Genomic DNA, 18,863 nt, shown 5'->3' on the forward strand with positions numbered 1-18,863 from the left:
ACACAGCAGCAATAGATGGAGAAAGCAAACAAGCTGATAGCACAAAAACTACAAGTAACTTCTCAAGCTTTTCTTCCTGCTCACAATCCTATGGTTCTTCAAAATCTGAAAAATTCAAATTGAACAAAATGACCTGAATATTTTCATAGACAGGAGGTGTGAAGAGGGATGAAATAATTAAAGAAACCTATGGAGGTTAAGCAGAGAAAAACTATTGCAACAGAGGAGCGCTACACAGCATTATCTTCTATATACTGCTTTGAAAACCTGAATCATAATATTCAATTCCAGAAAATATCTGCAATAAAGTTTTTAGGTCCAAGCACAAAAGCAGGATTATTATCCTACAATGGCAACTTTCCTCTATTTCAACCTGGCAGATCACTTCTCTTGAAAAAGGAAAGGAGAACATGATGCTGACATTTGCAAAGCAAGACTGAAGTAATTTATTAGTATAGGTACTCAGAAACATTTACATGAAATGCTTCATACAACAGCCTTTGTAGGTACTAAGGACTTCTATCATTCAGCTTCTGCACGCACTCAAAAGTGCCCCTATTCTACCACATATTCATTGCCTTGCTCAAAATTAAGACCTTTCCAAGCTATAGAGCATTTGCAGTCTTCCTGAAGATCCTCAGTTTAATAAAGATGTTAAAAAAAAGGAGCACAGGACACTCACTCCTTCCATACTGAAGTAGCTGAAAGACTGACGCATTAATTCCTCTACAACTGAAAATTATGCTTCTCTTCTCCCAAAAGAACACCCCAGAGTGATGGACAGCATATTTCACCTTTTCCAATGAAATTTCTCTCAACAGAAAAGAGTCCAGATCCACTGGAATGCATAGAAGATACAGAAGTTTCTACATTCGTCAGGAGGCACAGTTCCAGCTCTCACATCATCATCACTGCCAATAATTATCTTTCTCCTGTATCTTTGAAGAAGAATACAAATGCTGTTCACTTCTCAGGAACTTGCATGTACCTGTTTTCCGGAGAAGCATTAGAATTACGGACAATGGATGAAGGGCAATCACTTTAAACATGACTAAAAACAGTCTTCCTCTATGAATGTTACTCTAATTTCCTCAGAGACTAAATTTATTACATCATTATAAAAACATTAGCACAAAAAATTAGATTATTGTTAATCCAATCTTCAAATATTCCTCTGGTAAATATGACATTGCCATAAATACAGAACTTCTGTAAAGCTATAGGGGAAGTTAGTGAGTTTTCACTCTAGTGATTCTGGAATACCCTGAACTGCTATGAAAAATGCATTTACTATTTATGTAGAGCTTTGGAGACTAAAATCTAAAGGTTTACTGAACCATGACAATTTTTTTTCCTTGCAAATGATATGAGATTTGCATATAATCAATTTATCATTTGCTTCCTTCTGAGAGTTCTGCACTGTAAAGTTCTTTAGCGTTTGTAAAGTTTTTAGTGTTGAAAGCAGCACCATAGTCAAAAGCTCAATCAGAATGAGGCATCTCCTATTTTTGCCATCTATTGATGAATTAATTTCTTGTAAGCTGCAAGAACGGTGTAAGATGTAGAGAGCAGACACCTGTATCTTATACATATGCGGGTGTCAGTCTGCTTGGTATCAGCCAGCTGAGCTCAAAGCTAAATGAAAGGCAGCTTTATAGAAGAAGCAGTCAAGAAATAAACAGTGAATTTGCTGTACTCAGGAGAGACAGAAGAGAGTAGAAAGCTCATCCCACATACATGTCCTCTCACAACTGCAATACATTCAGCAGCAATACCACAAAATGGTGTATCGTTCATTAAAATTACAAATTTGTTTGCTTACAAACAAGAAAAGAGATCCTCAAAAGTTCTAGGAAGAACAATTATTTTTTAAAACTACATTTCCTCATACAGACCACATGTCCAATTACAGATTATATAACATTTACAGTAAGTTAGAAATACAGGAAATAAAACTACGTGATCTACATAGAAATATGAAGGAAAATCATGAGATTCTAGTTGTAAAAACAGTGTATGAGATGGGGCTGGTAATGTTGTTCACATCTACTGAGTAAACCTGGATTATGTATTTATTTTTCTGCAGGCTCAATTATCTCTCCCTTTTAATGCAAGAAGATATCCTTCTTCATAAAACATCTGATAACAAAGAGATTATAAAAATATTTATAACGAAAATAAATTTACAAAAGAATGTGTATTGGACATACTCAGGAAGTCAATATTGTTCCAAGTAGCAACTCTGTCTATCTACATATCTCTAAGCATAAATGCTGCACTTCGATGAGAAAAATCCAGGCCCTGAACACATCTTGCGCTGTCTTTACTTTCTAAAATTATTTTCTCAAATTGTATTTATTATCCTGAAAGATTAACTCTAAAGAAAGCCACCAATCCAAAACAAAAGGTGGGATGTGGTTTGCTCCCCTAACACCCTGCAAAGGGACAAATGACGCTGTGCACGTTCCATACCAAACTGCCTCAAAAAGACTCCCCTACACCTTGCCTTATCCACCCCATACTAACACACTAAAACCAGAATGGGTTTAAAATTCTGCATTTACCATATTCTATTCAGTTCCAATGTCCTGAAACACCAGCAAAGCCTAAACAAAGACAATAAGCAAAACCTGCCAAATACCTGTTCTACCACTGCACTGGTAATACTACATGATATCAAATCCTTGAATATTTTAAGTTATGAAATTAATTTTTTTCAAGTAAAATTGTAATAACGTCATTCAACAGGTCTTCCTTCATCAGAAAGCACTGCTGCATTCTTAGTACAAGTAATTTCTAACAGAAAACACTTAACAGAAAGCAGTCTGAGCAGCACTCAGGTTACAAGTGAATGTATTTTATACCTTAGCTTTTGCAATACTGTAACACGACATTATCTCATCTAATTAGATTTTTCCAAAACATCTGGAAAATGAACTTGCCACATAATCTGGATGTTTGTTTATTGACTAAATGTGGTGTTCATGAGCTAAACAATCTATGGTGGTGATAGGAATTATGAAAGAGCAACACTACAGCCTAATGGACTACAAAAATAGTTCTATAAAGTCATCATGTTATCTTCAGCACAATGTATCTAAAATACATTAAGGATTAAAACTTTCTAATCTAGATCTTTACATTTCACTCTCAAAAATGACATTAAAAAATGACATTAAAATGACATTAACTTTGTTAATGAACAAGCCTCTAATATTTGGTTACTTTTTTAATTTAATCAATATAAACTTTGAACTTTACAGCAGAAAGTTGTACTACTACTATTTACTACTACTCTACTATTTATGTGGCTATTTCAGAATAATCCTTTCCAGATTCCTAATGAAAGATGTTCTGACTCCACAGGTCTGATTTCACAGCATTCACATTCATGAACTGTTCAGTTTGCATCTCAACGTGCAAATTTGTGAGGAGCCCAAATGACTGGATGATTATTTTTCTTTATTTTGAGTAGATTACCTGAGGCTTCCACTGACCTCATTTGTGATTCGAAACACTTAGCTTTTACAAAATTCTTAGGTTCAAATGGAAGATAACCCAGAAATAGCAGAAACACAGAAGCAGGAATTTGCGAGTGCTCCGCCTGAAATAACTGGGTCAACACTGTGGGTAAAAGCTGTGTCACAATCAGCAAGAAACCTCAGCTCTCAAAATACAAGCATCCCCTTGAATCTTTTCCTGTTATGCATTACTATTTCCTAATGTCAATACAGCCTAGGAGTCAGTCAAAAACTCATATTTTTCACATGCCACTCTCCATACTGTAGTAAAGACTTTTCTGATACCCTCAGATATTTTTTGCCTTTTCTATTTCTATTCTTATTTTTTTCATCATTATGCAACTCTACATTTACAGATGAGCCACCAAGATTTAAATCATAGGTTGTGCTGTTGTCTGTGTTAAAAAAATAATAACTAAAGTTTTAAACCATCATTTGCTTCAGTGCTATTATGTAGGAAAAATTACAACACACTGGACAGAACTTTCCAGCACTGTAAAGTTACAGAATTACTTGTTCATAGAAGTTTACAAAGTCAGAACTGATTTGTCAGTGAGGTAAATAAGACAAGATTAACAGATTCTATACAGGCACAAACATTTTCTGCTTGCCTATTTTAGTATAATGGTATCTAAAACAGCTTTTGAATGGCGTTTTCAAGAAAAGCGAGTTACTACTTCCAGATATCTCCTACAGTGCTGGCAATTATGAAAAATTAATGAAACCTCACTATTTTCATTCCTTCCTCCAGTGTCATCCAATAACTCAGCTATGGTTTTGCTTTTGTTTTTAACCCTTGCTGTTATACAGAATAGGTGAGAGACTTCATCCAAGACTTGCATCCTTAAGGAACTTACTAGCAAAAAGAAATACAAAATATCTCTCACTTAATAATTTCGACATTAATTTAAAGTTGATATTAATTTGCAGTTTTATCACTGTGAAACAATCTCACTACAGATTCCATTGTTCACCTAACAAAATACATAAATCATTCTTTTAGTAATACCAATAAATAATACAGGTAAGAACGTCTGTTTTGTGTAAAACTTTCACAAAGATTTGCTGTTGCTAGTGAGATTTTGGTAGATTGTTCACTCAATAACGTGTTGGAAAAAATACACTTTAATTTTATCTCCAGAGCTGACAAGGCATTCTATAAGAGAATATGCGGAGTTCCAACAAGCTATTTGCATGCATTGTCTGTCCTTCAAAGTATCAATTTCTAATTATTTTTTTCTTTTGCGCCAGGAATCAACACATGCAGAGCTTCAGATCTTGAAGGCTCACATGGAGCTCTGAGACAAGCTCTGAAGACAAGCAAAAGGCATCATTACTGCAAAATAGACTTTTATATTTACTTTTATTTCTGAGTATAAAAGAGGTACCCTAGAGATTTTAAAAAAACCCAGCACATTAAAATACACAAAAAAAATCTCATTTTTCCCTTTCAATTCAAACAAATTTCACTGCTCAGGTATTATCATCTTCTCAGAATTTTTAATAAGTACTTTTAAAGATAGAGTTAGTCACTCTTTAATAGTCATTTTTAATTAGTCATTTTTAATATTAAAAAATATAAGCATTATATACAGCATTTTTTAAAGAATATTAGTTACCAACTGATAGCAGCTCAGTTGTAACGCTACTGCAAGGCATTGCATACTTAATACTTACAGTAGAGAATATTTAGCTATTCAAAATATATCCGAGGACATTCTGCTAAAAAAAACAAATTAGAAGAATATCAATATTTTAGGTGTAAAGTAGGATTCACAAGGTTACTCTGAGCTTCACAGATCTGCCACAGCTATGATTTATATTGCATACCTATTCTAGCTACATTTGCTACATCTTGCAACAGATGCAAGAACAAGGCATGACCTACTGCTGCTCTTTCTTTGCTCAGAGTACAGATGACCATGGAAATGACAATGGAGGGAGGACAGCAACTAGAATTCATAGCAGGATAAAGTGTCTGGACAAAAATCAGAAGACAAAGCTTTGCTTTCTCAGTTGTATGCCCTTGTGAGAGCACCCCAAGCAGCACATGGGAAACACTTTTGGAAATAGAAGTTTTTAACTTCTATTTTAAGTTTTTTAAGTGATTAGATCCCAATCACTAATAGCAAAGCCTTACACACACAGAGAAAGAGAGTCAAGTTTCTATGGCTCCACAACACTGAGAGCTCAGGGAAGGACTTCAACCTTCAAATAACAAAGTTCATCCAATAACTAAGCACCATATCATTTCTTTGTAATATGAATGTGTCAGGAGGAATATGGGTTAGTGCACAGCCTGATTAAGTGTGAATTTCTGAAACAACCTCAGGGAAAAAAAAAAAAAATTGAGTATGTTCATTAAGATCACCTCAATATGAAATGTAGTAAAGGCAATAGAATACCAGAATGGAGCAAAAGGACGCTGACACAAAAGGTCTCCAGTCTTTCACCTTGCCACCAATGGATGCTGTTACTGCAGCAGGAATTCCACTTTCAAAGTGGATGGCAAAGAAAGACTCCAACACATCAGAACTTCAATATTAGCCAGTGAAGGGGGGGTGAGAAGGAGAGGGTTGTTCTTGTGGAAATAGAAGTCTCTCAGCTCTTTCATAAATTTAACTGTGACCTGCTGCAGCCCCAAGGTGCGGCAGTCTGCTGCAGGACTAAAACACTAATGACTGCCAAGTTAATAATAAATAATTTTTTACCTGGAGGGAATGTGGACAAATACATTTAGCTGTCACAATGGCAAATGTAATTGTTCAAATCATGTACAAAAACCTTTTCCACTGACATAAGCTTTCTTTGTAGATTCCTTCATCTTCATACAAATGACTAAATGTGATTTCTCTATAGTAAACATCAATCCAAAATCACACAGTTAAATATAAGGAGAAAAGACTAAAGCATAAAATGGATCTCTCCTACAGAGACAAGAAATCTGATTTAAAAGAATTACTGAACATTGCCTCTAAAGCCAACTGAAACAGCTGTGGAAGTCCAAAGGACATGCAAAATTCAGGAGATGCTGGCTGAAACGCTGCTCTGACTACAAAAAGTGCATTGATAGGAATGCATGTATTACTTAACCTGAGCTCTGACTCAGAAAACCATCCCTTGAGATCTCTGACCAGTCACAGACTCAAGAAGTCTTCCATATTCTTGACTGCAATGAATCCATTGTTAGGTAACCCCTACAAGTGGCCAACCAAATGTATCAAGTTAGTCTTTCAATTTGGCATCCCTGGAGAATTTCTGCCAAGCCTGTTAAGTATATTTTAAATAACTGGTAACATTCACTACTGCAATAACATAATGATGTACTTACCAGTCCCAAACCTTGCTTGCTACCATTCACAATTACAGTCTTTACTTATGCAGTTTAAGACTGTCATACTGCACAGAGATTCCACTAAGAGGAGATTGTAAGGAAACACTGAAATATATTTTACATTATTTAAAGCACCACAGTGTTAAATTAGAGCTAAATTTCCTGTAAGGCTCAACAACCATGCATTCACACATTAGGAATATACAGTTTACTAATAAAATATTCATTATTTGTAAGCCATAGAGTAAAAGGAGAAGGCTTTGTGCAAGTACCAATTTGTGCATTTTTTCATCAGGAAAAAAAAATACCCAGGTGTTCTGGAGATTAAATTCATTACTTTTAGACTTTGCTGGAATACAAACCATTCTGAAGAAAGAGTTAATAAGCTAAAGACCAAGCTTGCAGGTGACATCAGATTTCCAACATCTCATGCTGAAGGGCTCAACGGAAACAAGTGAGCAAAGTAGCCCTAATTTGGAATCCCTCCAGGAGTAAGTTCTGTCTTACCATCCTGCAGTCTCTATTGTTTTCATAAATTCTATCAACTGCGTTGGTGTTAAAACCTTTTTTGAGAAAGATGTACAAGTGGGAGCATGTTTATCTGTTTCCAAACTCTCAGTAAGATTTCCATTTTTCTGGCCAGCCATCCTGTGCCTTAATGATGCAGATGGATGTAAGCACTGCCAAGACCACTGTAAATACTCACAGTACTGTTGAGAGGCTAAAGGGTAACATTATATTGATAATGGTTTCTGAGATTTGTTATCAGCAGAAAATCTTTTGTCTGCCAGATGTACTCCTATGTGAAAATATGCCCTTTTCAAGTTGAGAGCTGAAAATGACTCTCTCCAAGCAAGTCAGGAATAATTTAGAACAAACTGATTGTTTTGAGTCAAACATGTGCAGGTGTTCAGTCAATCAATGCTCTGAAACCGACCAACTTGGGAATAACGAAGCAATTGCAATAAAAATGCTTCTCCCTGTGCTCTGATGGTACACTTTTAAACAAAATATTGATTCCACCTCCTTTGTGAGAGAAATCTCCTGAGAGAGCTCTCAAAATGAAGAACTGGTTTGTGGTGTGTGTGCAACTGCATTACAAAATTGGAAAGCGCTGCCAAACACTGGTTCCTTCACCCTTTTTTATTGTATTGTTCAGCCTACAAAAGCCTCCTCAGGCATCCTCCATGCAAAACCAGGATAAGATCTAGTTCTCCTACTTCACAAGGAATTATTAGTGCAGTAATTCCAAAGCATACTGTAATTCTTCACCCAAATGGACGTCTGACAGCTGAGCAGGCAGTATATTAGGTGTTTTCATCTCTACAATGCTTCAATAATTACTTATAAAAAGTAAATTGGGAAAAGTTGAAACATATGTATTTAGGAAGTAAATTAATCAGGAAGAACATGTATCCAAGTAGTCCTATGATGCAATCTTATGATCTCTTTTTTCACTGAAAAAACTGTTCCTTTGAATCGTGACACACACCGTTTCAAAGGAAGGAATGCTGATGTCATGAGGCTACCCTGTGTCACAACAGTGCCTCAAGCTGTGAGACACACTGCCTCAATTCAGCACTGCCTGGATACAAGATCCTTCTAAAAATTTCTAAGATTCTTTCTAAGATTCAGAATAATAATAATTCACCTGTATATTTGAAGAGTTAATAAAAGTTAAAATGTATTTTTCAATAAAGGATGATAAGACTTTCCAGAAATTTGCTTTTCTTTCAAAAAAGATACATTTGCAACCCCTAGTCATCTCTTCAATACTGCTATAAATGGCTGCCTTATTACTTTATTCACCACCAACTTAAACAGAGCAAATCACTATAGCCGCAGAGCACAGCAAGCTGTCCTGATTTTCTCTCAGAGTAGCATCTCATGTCTGCACCACCAGGGGTCACGTTTGTCAGCTCCTACTAAATGCAAGCTCAAGTACTTAAAAAATTAAGAGATGTATTTCGAAACTCCAATTTTATCATTTAGATCTAGATTTATTGTTTGTAACAGAATAGTAAATTAGCTTTTTAAAAATCCTGTTGCAAAATGTTACCTAAGTAACATTTTGATAACCTTCCCGTCTAATGCTTCTTTATTTTATCTAACGAAGTATTATAGAAAGAATTTCATGTATATACTCTTGGCAGCTACATCTACAGGTAGGGCTTCATGTCAGAAGATCCCAACTACATCAAGCTGTGCACTGTGTGTGTTGCCTTGGCTTCTTCCAAAGGGCTATACATACCAAGCCACTACACAAGCAGAAAAGCTCCTGAGTAAACTAAATATTATCAGTCTTTCTCAAAATGCAGCAGAGCACAAAACGTGACTTGTGATATTCTCCTCTGCCCACCTGCCAGGTTCCAGTCACATTATGATAGCGTAAAGACTTTTCTGCAGCCAACGTAAGGGAGAACACTTAACACAGTGGAATTCTATTCAAAGAGGAAGATGCCATCTTAGCTTCCTCTTTTATTTTTAAAAATTGAACTAAATTGCGACTTTGACTAAAAAACTGGGGCTGAATTCCACTAATATATTCAGATACCATTCCTGATTTTACTTGTTCTGTAGAGCAAGAAATGCAATTAAGCTCTCTACTTGCTTTGATTCTTTGCTGCAGCTGTTCTAAACTGCAGTCTTTCTACAGACTGAATACAATTCCTATGTCTTACTATCGGCTGTAAATGAAGGTATTCCTCTTCTTAATTCCTCCCATCACTGTAAACTGAGCTGTGACAAATAGATAGGGCACGATCATCTGCGAAAGAGATGAAAGAAAATAAAATCCAATCCTCGTTCAAGAGTGCCATCCAGTGTCTAAAATAAGTCAACATGCCTTATGTGAATAATGTGAACAGATGGAGTCAAGCACAGGCTCGTTCTCCAATAAACAATTTTCCTTTCTTTTTAGAGATCTTACATTTGAAACTGTAGAGTGACAAAGCTTTTCATCCATATCAGGCTCATCTTGCTGCAGATTACTGCAGCCTACCTGAAGATCACAGTAACTCATAGGATGCTTTGTAAACGACAAGTTTAATTAAGAACTCAGTGAACTCCAATGCTGATGTATTTTTGTGTACTGGGAAATCTGTATCATTATAAACCTCACAGTGCATATGCATGAAAATGCACATCTGCAGAAGTCTGACTACTTCAGAGAAAAGGTGAGGCGTATGGAACTGAACTTGTGGTGTCCGGGACACATGTGGGGTAGTAAGGAAATACACTGCATTTAACATTGCCATAATGAAGTATAGATAGAACTGAATTATCCCAGTTACTCCTAGGAGGCTGTATGACGGAGAATGGTTTGCAACAAGGGGAGGAAAACTGGGCTGGTTGACTAGCACAGGTCCTGATGCTGTACTGTTTTACACAACGCTCCCTGGCACTACTCATAAGCATACTGCATGCATATTGCTGCACTGGGGTTTTAATGAGATCAGGCCTATCGTTTTCCCATTGTAATTCTAAACACCAACATTAGGACTACCCGGGGGATATTATTTCATGGCTTTGTTTTTTACAGAAACTGCACTATTTCGATGGATAGTTTACACAAGCATCTTGAAAAGAGTACAAAGACAGACTCAGAAACCAATACAAAAACCAGTCCATGCATTACTCCCTGCCTCCCAAGCTTTAAGATCTGCAGTCATATAACAACTGTTAACTTGAAGGAGAGAACTTTAAAAATTCAAGCAAATAAAAACATACATTCTTTACTCTTGGACTATCATGAACATTTAGGAATGTTTAGTTTTTTTAGGAAATCGTAACACAAATTATCTTATTATTGAACCCTATGAAAAGTCAGGTGAATAATGAAAGAGCAAGTAGAGAAGTAATTGATTTGATGGAAAGCTACCATCCTCTCAATATATAACCTTTGGAAGGTTTTCCAATGTGGATATTTGTGTTAAATACTGAGCCAAAGAAAAATACATTATAAAAAAAACTAAGATCGAAATTTCTGTAAATAAATAAATTTATACTCAAGAAGATAAAATCAAAGCTGATTAAAGCAATGTGACCAAAGAAATATATAATTGTTAATTATTTATAAACAGATGAAAATAATGCATTTTGCAATTGCAAATATTTAAAGGAAAGCATGCAAAGCACATTCCCTTCCCTAAGATGACCTTTCACTTTAGCTAGAGCTAACCCCACTCATTTGAAGTGAATTCAGAATCAGATTGCCAAAATATAAGAGCATAAGAATTTTTTTCAGTAGAGTAGGATTTTAAACAGAACTCAGTGACACACCTTTAAGAAGAACCTGTTTGCAACTACCAAGAACAGCAGCAGAAAACCAAGTAAACATTTTTCTGTAGGTCAATTAATAGTTATTTTTCTTCTTCTAATTATATCAGTGGAACTTGGACTGCGTTCAAAATCTTCAAATATCATGTCTAGAATGGAATACAAACTATTTAAAGAAATAATAACTGAACATCAATAATAACTGAACTTTCTTCTGATCCGTATCACGTAGCACTTTTCCAAAGTCTAGATTAATTGATTCTTTCAAATCTGATCCCCATCAATCAACCCACTCAACTAATCCCATTGACCTCACTGGGACGACCCATTGAAAAAAACAGTATTTAGATCTAAGTACTTTCAAATATACCCCTATTTTGGCAGACACACCTTTCACAATACAGAGGGCTTTCTTCATCAATGTTTTAATTAAATCTTTATGCTGAAATAGGACATATTTACACTCATTGTCAAATTTCATTGACAATGACTTATTTGACAATAAATATATTGAGATTTCCCTAATCACACCAGACTATCAGGCTCATACTCTCAACATAATATCAAACTTCTGCCATGAATATCTCACGAGGGAATCAATACTCTTACAAAATTAGGATAAATGGTGACCAGATGAACTCCGGTTCCAGTAGTTAAAAGGCTGTATGTTCCTTCTGAAGAAAGGAGTCAGACCGTTTCAACAAGAAATTTACATCTGTTTACTTCATTAGAAATCTTGTTTCATTAAAGGGTTTGATCTAACACGCCATGTTGACTTTATGAAAATCAGGGAGTGTTCATACTATTCTAGTGCCTACAGTACTCTTTCACCCTTATTACTGTTAGAGCCCGTGAAAATATAAATACAAAAGTCACCTTATCATATATATAGTTTAAGATGTATGCAAGGAAAAAAATTAGCAAATAAAAAACAGTATTTCCTTTTTAGGAGGTGGGTGTTGGTTTGGTTTTGTTGCTGGTGGTTTAGGTTTAATACAACACAAAACAAGAGTACTAGATCTTCCCCCTCAAGAGAAAGATTGTTGTCCAATGGAAAGTTAGGAGGAGACCTGGGCTTACCTTTTGCTTCATTGCCCTAATCTGTAAAAGAGGCATAGACTACTAGGAAAGGCATTGAGAAAAAGTATTAAAAACAAACAGAGACATGCAAATATTATGGCAACACAGTTTAGTAGACATACAAATATATCAATTATATTTTGACTGCTGATGTTCTAGAAAATATGTTCAAGCTCTTTTCAATTTTGTGTTTCATGATTTTTCTCTCTTTCTAGAACAATTTCTTTAATTGCTTCTCAAGTATCAATGTTCATTTCAAACTGATATTTTTTTCATATTCTAGATTCCAAACTAGCGGTGATGTTTTCATGTCCTAATTGAAAAAAACAATTTGTCAGCAAAAAGCTTTATGTCCTCCACACGGACTTTTAAAAACTATTGCAACCAAGCACCCCAGCAAGAATATTATGGGGAATAACAAAACCTGAATGGGCTACCTTAGAAGTGTATTTGTTCTCTAGAACATAATCAGCTTCTGTCTACTTTTTCTTGCCTGGTGTGACTGCAAAGTCCTTCTGTATACCTAAGAAGTCACCTTAAAAAACACATTACTATTGATATTTTGATAGAAAATGATTGTCTTTATAACTACTGATTAGATTAATATTTTGAGCTGAGCCAGGAGAAATAAAAGGAAAGAGGCACTAATGAACCTAATAAAGACACTCAGTCTAGAATGGTTGTTAATCTGTGTAACTAACTACAGGGAAGAAATGTTTGGTGTCGATAAAGCATTTCCTTAGTAAATTACTACTGGCTCCAGTGTAAGACATTTACAGTAAACACCAAAAGTCTGCAAGGCATCTGTTCTACTCACAGTGGAAGAAAGAACTTTACTCCATTAATAACTTTAAAAACATGCAATAAGTAATTCATGATGGCAGTTCAAATCCTATCATCAACCATCGTTATTTGACCAAGCTGAGTTCAAAGATAGAGCAAGTTTTAAAAAACCCTTGAAAGTTTAAAAGTGCACTTTAAATTATAATAAAGCTGTGTTCTTCTTTCTAAGTGCAGAAAGAAAAGACCATGGCTTTAAACCATGTACAACAACATTATTTTAAGAATACATGCAAGATAAGAGTTAAAATGTATATATAAAATCCTATATGATCTCAGATTCCATTTTAGTGAATTTGTATGTTATATAGAGAAGGCATGTGTAATCTATGCGTATGTATATATAATAAAATACTTGCTGGAATTTTAACATTTGACTTTACTAGAGATTTAGTGGGACTTTGCCTAAGGCAAGCTTTTAATAGCAATAATAAAAAAATACTTAATGGTACTTAAGGTAAATAATGTGTGGTCACTATGTTTAAAAAAAAGTAATACCAAACATCTGTGCTAGATTTCCACATGATAAAATCACCGGATTACCTACAGTTCTCCCAAAATTATAGAGAAAAAATGTTTATTTAAAATCCTAGAAAATTCATTTGATAATCAATGTAAGTATTAAAAGGCAGGCATCTTTAATGACAGAAATGTATATTTCGTGATATACAGAATACTTATTTCTGAGCATAAGGACACAATGGTATGACATCATGGCTTCAAGACAGATTTCCTTTTCACCTGTTAACGTACAAACGAAGATTGCCAGGCCCAAGAATGTCCCTCTACTTACGTATGTGTATTTGAAAAGACTACTTTGTTACCTGAAGAACAATTTCCTTACCAAGCATATGCTATATCATTTTGTCACAGAAAATAACAATAAAATCCAGCTATCTTAAGAAAAGGCTAGTAAAAATACTTCAGTGAGCTGAATTTCTTACAGACAAAAGATTCAGTCTGGCTCAATGAAGGGAAACTGAGTATACAGATGCTCTCAGAAACCATGGAGAGGAGCTCCGTATTCTCTCCTTAGTAGGTTGTATATTCAAAGCTGAAGCTGAAACGTGCTTACACTTCATGCTATTTAATCCGATTATTTTTTCTTTCTTTGTGATAAGAAACTAATGAAAGTTTTGCTATAGCTACCACAAGTCTGGGAATCTAGTTATTCTTGTGCCTGTATTACAAATTCCGTAATACACAGAAAGGAATTTAATCACATTTTTTGCATAACTTTTTTCCCCAATAAGTTTGTTTTAATGAACCTCACCAGCACAGACATTCTTTGCAATTCCTGTAAGAGCAGGATTCCAACTTCAGCTGAAGTTTCCTCCAATGTAATAAGGCTCAAATTTGCCATTCCTAGAACTCTCAAAGAGAACTTGAGTAAACACATAATTAGAAGCTCACCTTTGTGAAATAAAAGTTTGAAGATGCACTAGACTGTAAGCTGCAGAAAGGTATAGTATATGAGGGGCAAGTGGCTAACATCCCCAAACCACCCCAAATCTGACAATAATATGAAAACAAGGAAAAATGGACTGGTTTATATTCCAGAGGCATATTCTTATGCCTCTGGTACGTTAGCTATTTCTATTCTCTTCTTTGCAGTTTCTCCAAGAAATATAATCTACAGTTTGGAGAAATTCCATATCTTCTGAGGCAACTATTTTAACTTCTACAACTATTCATGGAAAGAAAAAGAAACTAAGCTTTTTTTTTCCTCTCCTTTTCCACATGATTCTTGGATATCTGCATGTTAATTTGAACCAAGACAGTAGAATACTGGTTTCTGGTAACATGCATACTTCACACGCAGTAATAATAGCAACTTGTAAGAACAATAATAGCAAAGCTAATTAAAAAACACATTTTCAGGATTTGATCAAACATTACGTTACAGAGGACAATATATTAGTTTTTCAGGAATATACTCAATATGAGCTCAATATTGCAACCTGTAAAAGTACAGAAATCAGAATATTTTAGTTTAAATTCTGTAACAACAAATATTTTGTTAAAGGCAGGTAAAAATGAAATTTGAGTGAATACTAAATCATTCCTGAGAGGGATTGAAAATGCTTCCAAGTTTTGGTTTACTGTCACAGCATTCCCAGGGGAGTTGGGGAAAAGATGGCATTTACAGTTAGGTTGAAAACCTGCAACCTCTTGTTGAAAAATGGAATCCACTAAGAAGACTACTGCAAAAGATTCAGCACACTAATTTATCAGGCTGGAAAACTGTACTTTGTAGGATGAAGACTGCATGCAGTAACAGCAATTCCAGTAAGCACAGCAGAAAAAGACTCACTGCACTACACAAAGGTCAAAAGAGGAACAGTGTTTTTTAACAAATGAATAAAATTAAATACTGAATTTCTAATATTCCCTTAAACTGTGTAGACAACTTCCAGTCACAAGACAGCAAAAGGCAAACAAATCAAAACCCATAAAACAGCGTGCCTCAGGAGCAGAGCTGGAGAGAGGGAATTTCACACAAAGCTTCGGATTCTTAAAGCATGAAGGAAATTCTTACCCAAAATCCCCAAATCAATAGATAGTTCCCAAGCTGACACAGAGATTCTGACCAGCAAACAGTAAATTTTAAATTTTGACAAGTCTCCAAGGTATATCATAAGCATGCCATAAATAGAAACTCCAGCAAACCCCTCTGTACACTTGTTCTAGAGGAAAGATAATTACTTCATCCTCAATATAAATTTAGAGATAAACAATTTTTTTCCTGGCTCCTGAGAGCAACCCAGTGGGAGCTATGAAATATCTTGTCTACTTTCCATGCTCTATTTAGTCCTATTTCTCTAACTGCTCTTGGAAGGCCATTCCTGAGCTGGACTGCTATGCAAATTAAAAACCTTCAAATTTCTGCTTTATTCATGTCCAGGATGTGCCTGAATTAGTAATCACAAATGTATGTGATAATGATGCCATAGATGAGGCACAATCACAGAACAAAAAACAGTTAACATACAGCAGATCATCCATGTTTGAAACAGACTGTCTTTCTCTGAAACCAGATTTAATCCAGAAACCCATCTGATAGTTTAAGTACTTCTCCAGCAACTCTTCTTACAATAAATACAGTATCATTAATTCTTTATGCAAGTCCTTTCAGAATCCTCTGACTTTCAGACTTCACTAAGTGGTGGCATCACTTTTTAATGAACATTTTGCCTGAGAAAAGACCCAGGAGGATCCACATCTTCATTAAAAATCTTTAAATCTATGATTGTGCCCAGCAAATTTTCTAGTGTTTCCAAGATTGAGAAGGGCTCCAGATACAACTGAGGCCCCAATACATATTTCAGATTAAAAGGAAGAAAAAGAAATCTAAAATAAATCTATCACTGGGTTTTCAGAATTCCTTTTTACTAACAAAGTAGCTGAAACCTCAAACAGTTCATCCACAGGAAAAAAAAAACAAAAACCTGTAGATGTAGATAGCTAATCCTTACCCAAGAACTAATAATAGTTTTCTGTGTTCTTGTACTAATTTTATTCACGTTTTGACTTATCAGGCAAATTAGTGGTTGTTTGGTTTTTTTTTGTTAACTAAACCAGTAGTTCAGACTTTGCTGCTCCTGAATTTCTAAGGAAATAGAGCTGGATGTCCTGATTCTCCTCACTGTAGTAGTTTGTACTCTACCTCTGCAGTTGTCACCTTTCCCAGTAGGAAGCAACAAGGTCTCTCTCTGAGGAAGACACACTGTCTCATTTCCCTGTCATCAGCTTCAGAGGCTGCTAGGATGAAGAAGGGCAAATGGGCTTGACAACCAGGCAGACTTTCTTTCAATCATACTTCTCCCAAATCTAGTTTCAAAATTCATCAGCAAGTAATGTGGGCTTGAGGCCAAACCTCCCAAAGCACAGCACAGCCATCACTCCCGTGTGTTAATGTGGTGGTATTATGTTGCATACCACACAAGAAAATAAATTAGATAAAGTCTGGCTACAGAAGGCAAAATGTTTGAAAACACTTTTCAAGTGTTTAAATACAAGTGGTATAAAAACAAAATGTAGCATGTACTCATTACTAGTTATTTTATAGCAATAAAAGGTGCTAAATGTCTCTTCGATAGTTCTCATCACCTTGATTTGCTAAATATCGATTTGTAAAAATGCAAAAAATCTAGAATGTATGCAAAGCACATGAAGTCAAAGACAGTAAGTCCCAAATGGCACAATTACTTTTCTTCCATAATTTCTTAGTCCACTTGTTTATTTAATTTGGATTTAAAATAGATGCATCTTCTTCTATGAAACAATGAAAGCAGAAAAAGAAAACACTCAGATACTTATTTCCAGACCTGCAGTAAATATGTTATCCTTTAAAGAAATAAATAATGAGTTTTCCTTACCTCTCTAAGATGTATGTTTTCTTTCTCCTTCTGGTCTAATATCACTTCTAAATGATTAACCTGAGATTCAGCTTCTGCCATCCTTCGAGTTCTCTCATTGTCATCTTCCATTCCTTTAGAGGGCAAACCTTTACTTTGCAACATTTCCAGAAGCTTTTTTATTGATTCATCTCTAGCATTTAGTGTTTGTTTTTGTGTTTCAATCCTTAGCTCCATTTCTTCTAGAGTTTTTCTTAACAGGAAAAGCTCTTTAGCTTGCCTATCGTGTTCTGCTTGAAGTCTTCGAAAATTCTCCTCTGTTAGCTCAATAGTAAAATGCTCAGCACCTCGGTTTCCACTTTCTTGCTGGAGAAGATGATTAAGGTCTCTCTGGGTTCTAAGCTCATCTTGAAGAGCCTGGATTGTCATTTGCAGATGCTACAACACAGAAAAAAAAAGGAAAAAAAAGAATTTAGGATCTGACTGTAGAATTAGACTTCATTGAACTTTTGTTGTATGCTTCTATAAAAATTTATTAGCATTAACAATGGAAGTATACTAAATGACCTTTAAAAAAAAAAATCACAAATGCATGTGACAACGTTTATAATGACGTCCTTCAAGTGCTTGTAGAAAAAAATAAATGACAACACACACAGGGTCAGCTACACATAAAATGAAGAGCAAAGAAAAACAACAAACCCAAACACAAGGCAGTGACACATCCATTTGTACAGTCAGTATGTGTCTACGAAGTTGAAAGACTCAGTATTCCTTGTTTTCTAAATTGCTTCATAGACTACAGGTGCTTCTGCCCTGCATGGTGCTCAGCAGATGAGTTATAAAGTGAATCAAAGCACTCACTGTAACTGAAGGGATCTTGGTGGGGAGCAAGGGGGAGCACTTGATTGGTTTTGTTTTTTTCTTTTGGCAACTAAAGCTATGAATATGCTTTAGTAAACAGGATTACTGTATCTCTAGTGAGCAAACAAAAAAACACAGTAAGCAATATTGAATTCTGAAAAAAAAAAAAAAAAAAAGACTGCAAATAGTAGACAAACCTTTGTTCTCCTGGCATCCAAAAACTGAACAGCATGGTAAATGAAAAATGAAGCAAAATCAACGTAAATAAAGGTCAGATGCAAGCAAAGGAGATTCAACAGAAAGAACTGAATTCAACAAAAAGTATCTTCAACAGAAAAAATAATTTTATTGAGATATACAAAACAGCACCAACAACTTCACAATACTCAAATATACAAACCAAGGCTAAGGACAGACTTTACTCAATAGATGTGACAAGAAAAAAAAAAAACATACACAATAATTAATCTCACAATGAATAATAGTAACAATATTCCTATTACATCTCACTGTGCTTTCACACTTATCTTTCACACAATATCTTCTCCTAAATTATTAGTTTTAAATTTGAGGACAGTGGTCTCTGTT

General features: G+C 35.1%; 1 protein-coding gene across 6 annotated transcripts in view; it reads right to left on the reverse strand.

The window, feature by feature from the left end:
* The window catches only part of ERC2 (ELKS/RAB6-interacting/CAST family member 2), a 428,344-nt gene that overhangs the window by 352,692 nt on the left and 56,789 nt on the right, over positions 1-18,863 (reverse strand). For 5 of the 6 annotated variants that reach the window (XR_007379214.1, XR_007379215.1, XR_007379216.1 and 2 more), the window contains exons 3-4: positions 18,473-18,496; positions 17,433-17,849 (exon numbers count right to left, since the gene is read on the reverse strand). Coding sequence is in view for 3 of the 6 variants with exons in the window: in XM_048956930.1 (XP_048812887.1) it covers positions 17,433-17,849; positions 18,473-18,496 (441 nt within the window). In the remaining 3 variants the exon portion in view is untranslated. The remainder of the gene's footprint in view (positions 1-17,432; positions 17,850-18,472; positions 18,497-18,863) is intronic. The other variant, XM_048956931.1, reaches the window with a different exon arrangement.

The sequence above is a fragment of the Lagopus muta genome, chromosome 11 (genome assembly GCF_023343835.1).
Source record: "Lagopus muta isolate bLagMut1 chromosome 11, bLagMut1 primary, whole genome shotgun sequence".
In the NCBI taxonomy this organism is placed as follows: Eukaryota; Metazoa; Chordata; class Aves; order Galliformes; family Phasianidae; genus Lagopus; species Lagopus muta.